Source organism: Triticum aestivum, chromosome 1A (genome assembly GCF_018294505.1).
Source record: "Triticum aestivum cultivar Chinese Spring chromosome 1A, IWGSC CS RefSeq v2.1, whole genome shotgun sequence".
Classification (NCBI taxonomy): Eukaryota; Viridiplantae; Streptophyta; class Magnoliopsida; order Poales; family Poaceae; genus Triticum; species Triticum aestivum.
This window is the reverse complement of record NC_057794.1, coordinates 86,320,577-86,323,727: the sequence shown is the minus strand read 5'-3', so window position 1 is coordinate 86,323,727 and position 3,151 is coordinate 86,320,577. Positions and strand designations below refer to the sequence as shown.

Below are 3,151 nucleotides of genomic sequence, written 5' to 3'. Positions count from 1 at the left end.
GCGCGAGTAATTCGAATATATATTAGGAAAACAGTTTTGCTTCATAAGGTATCAATCATTTACATTATCACAAGAAAATAAAATGCATGGGGTTTGGTTTCGGGAGAGAATCTTTGAGTATACATATGCATGCCACTCAGCATTTCTCCTTTTGACAAAAAGTACTTACACATGGTATTTTTCTGAAACATATGCAAAAGATTTACCCCATCAATTAATTTAGTTGAAGAGAATTGCCCTGTTATTTACGAAAAACGGTAAAAACGGATACAAATATTCCACATGTGGACTACTCATAAAGCAAAAAACCTCATAACCGCATGGTCAACCCGACAAACATTTCCAAATTGCAACAATCATGCCGACACTTCTAGATTGCAAAGGAACCCCCAATGAGAACACCTCGGCATAAAATGTATTGCAATACTATGCACTAGTCGCACGAATCACAAAGCACAAATGGAAGTGGCATTTTTCTCCCCTAACTTCAGATGCCATTAAAAATCCGATCTCAAATTGCCAAAGCCAATGCTCAATGCCAAAATTTCCATCAACTCGCAACATTGACCGGCAATTTGGTTGACACAGCCAATTGCCATGCCATGAATAGGTTGCAATACAAGCAAGCTCCAAGAATGTTGCAGCTTACAACAGCAAGATGACCATACTAACACCAGCTAAAGTTGCTTAAATTACAAGGGACCAGTTCATTAATCATCTAACCTCAATTAAATACTAACGAACAATCTCACATGACGCTGCATGCGTTGGCATTCTCCTCGCTGAACATGTAATACGACCCCGGCGCCGCCGACACCGGTGCCGTTGAGTAGTAGTACCCGGCGCCGCCCGTGTAGGCCGCACCGGCCATGGGATGGTAGTACGCGCTGCTCCGGTGCGGGTGCGAGGTGCTGTAGCTCATGGCGTACGGTGGCGGCATGTGCCCTGCACCGGCGCCGCTGCCGTAGTAGCCCGGGTAGCTCATTGCGGTGGCGGGCGGGTAGGGCCCGGCGTCGACGACGGCGGGGGGATTCTGACTGGCATTTCCTGTGGCGGGATTCGCGGGCGCGTCTTGTGGGCTAATCTGCGCTGCTGCACCGGCGCCGCCTCCGCCGTTGGCATTGACATTGCCGTTATTGCCTCCCTTGCCCTTCTTTTTCTTCTTGCCGCCACCGCCGCCACCGGAGGCATTGGCGCTGGGTCCCATGGGCTGCATGCCCTGCGGCGTCATGGCGAAAGGGGCGACCATGCCGGCCCGTCCGTCGTGCGGGTCTCCGGCACCCGGGTTCTTCGGTGGGTCGCCGCCTTCAACCTGGTGAGGCTGCTCGTCGCCGGACGCCTCATCGCACGTGCCCGCGTGGTCGTGATTCTCTGGGGGAACAGAGCCTCCGGCGCCTTCCGCCGTCGGGGCACCCGGCGCCGCCGGCTCGGCGGTCTTGTTTTTGTTCTTCTTTTTCTTCTTCTTCTTGCCGCCACCGCCGCCTCCGCTGGCAGGCGGGTTAGCGTCAGAGGGGGGAGGAAGGGGCTCCGGCCACGGCTCGGCGTGCTTGCCGGTCTTGATGAGCTTCTTGACGAGCGCGTCGACGGAGACATTGCCAACGATCACTACCTTGTGCTGCTGGGTGTCTATGTCCGTCTTGTACACACCTGCTCAGTTGATGCAAACAGCGCAACGAAATTAGCAAGAACACACTCTTCTAAATCCCTTACAATTTACATCCCATAAGCACTTTCATGTGCAGAACAAACCTACTAAACACCAATTCAATGCGTTTAGAAGGGGTTCAGTGAGGGAAACAGGGGACCCTCTGCTTTTCCCCTTCATAGTAAATAATACAAGGGGTACACACATAAAACATCACTTGCAATTTTTTAAACAGTTACATGCTCTTTAGTTTACTGAGCTGAAGTTGAAATCAAAGCCTTTTTGCAGAAAGAAGTAAATAAATCTAATAACACTATCACTGCCTTTCTAGGGAGCTTTCAAAGGATTTGCTGAACATTTTTAACTGTTTTTCTGCCTTGTTTTCTCTTCTTTTTCTTCATCTAAGCATTACTATATTTTTCTTCTTGATCTATGCCTACCTTCTATGGCGTGGAGCACCTTCTTGACCTTCTTCTTGCAGCCCTCACAGTGGATGCTGACCTTCAGAGCCACAGTCTGAAGAAAAACAGCAAAGCCCAAGCCATGGAAACCTCATAAGAATCTTGCAGTGATAAGAAACCCAAAACAAACATAGCAGACAAACGAAGATGATAATATCTTGAAAAATCCTTAACTGCTTACCTGGTACATGAGTGGCTGTGCGCCTTCTTCGGCAGCCGCCATGGCTGGGGAGTGAGGAGAACGGAGAGAGGTCACAGGGAAGTGAGAGTGCTTATCAGTGTTGGTGCAAGTGAGGAGGGGAGTGAAGAAGGGTGGAACCAAGAGGCAAGGCGAGCAAAAGGGGGGCAGAACCGAACAAAGTGGCAGAGTTTGGTCCTGGGGAAGGGCATGGCTAAATAGCATCCATCAAGGAGTGGGAGAGGTGACAGTTGCATTGGTTTTGTTTTCCTTTCCCCCCCTTTTTTCCTCCTTTTGTTTTTCAGTTGTGTAGTGGAATGAATGGGTGAGGTAATTGTTCCCCACATCTGGTGGCTAGATGCCCATGTATATGCATGTAGACCAAGGAAAATATTTGTCTTGGGATTCTCCAGTTTTTTTTTGTGTGTTTTTTGCAGAAGGTTGTTTAGAATTTTTTATTTTTTTTAAAGTAAGCAAGTGGAGCGGAAATGGTTTGGATTTTTTTACTAATAAGGTACGATACACTTACTTTGTCTAAGGCCTTGTAACGCTATAATGTAACACTAAAATATTTCTTGTATTGTGTTGTGAAAATTTCAAGTAAGTTCTTGTTGATTCAAAGTCTACTCTGGTCTAATTGATGCGACTAAACCATTATTGTAAAAAAAAAGACCATCCATGGTGTTTCTCAACTTGTTCCAGAATAAATTCGTCACCAACATATTGTTCCATCACTCGTCTGTGTTTCAGTACGACAAACAAGTGCAACAACTCATTTGGCGGTTCGATGTGAAAATAATCCATCTTTCTCGATAAGCATAGAAATAGATGTGAACAGTGATTATTTATCAAAGAAAAACTAGGTAG

At 47.0% G+C, this 3,151-nt stretch overlaps 1 protein-coding gene across 1 annotated transcript; it reads right to left on the bottom strand.

The window, feature by feature from the left end:
* Positions 1-516: 516 nt before the first annotated feature.
* Positions 517-2,492, bottom strand: LOC123099454 (heavy metal-associated isoprenylated plant protein 35). The gene is made up of 3 exons (XM_044521637.1): positions 2,288-2,492; positions 2,086-2,161; positions 517-1,647 (listed from the first exon to the last, which is right to left on the bottom strand). The coding sequence occupies exons 1-3, from the start codon at positions 2,327-2,329 to the stop codon at positions 749-751; spliced, it is 1,017 nt and encodes a 338-aa protein (XP_044377572.1). The 5' UTR covers positions 2,330-2,492; the 3' UTR covers positions 517-748.
* Between the last annotated feature and the right edge of the window lie 659 nt (positions 2,493-3,151).

Bases quoted from the DNA above. Each gene is read 5' to 3' on its own strand.
- LOC123099454 (XM_044521637.1), bottom strand. From the start codon at position 2,329: ATGGCGGCTGCCGAAGAAGGCGCACAGCCACTCATGTACCAG. The intron at 2,162-2,287 runs GTAAGCAGTTAA...GTTTTTCTTCAG, and splicing joins CACAGCCACTCATGTACCAG to ACTGTGGCTCTGAAGGTCAG. The intron at 1,648-2,085 runs GTAGGCATAGAT...TCAACTGAGCAG, and splicing joins GGTGCTCCACGCCATAGAAG to GTGTGTACAAGACGGACATA.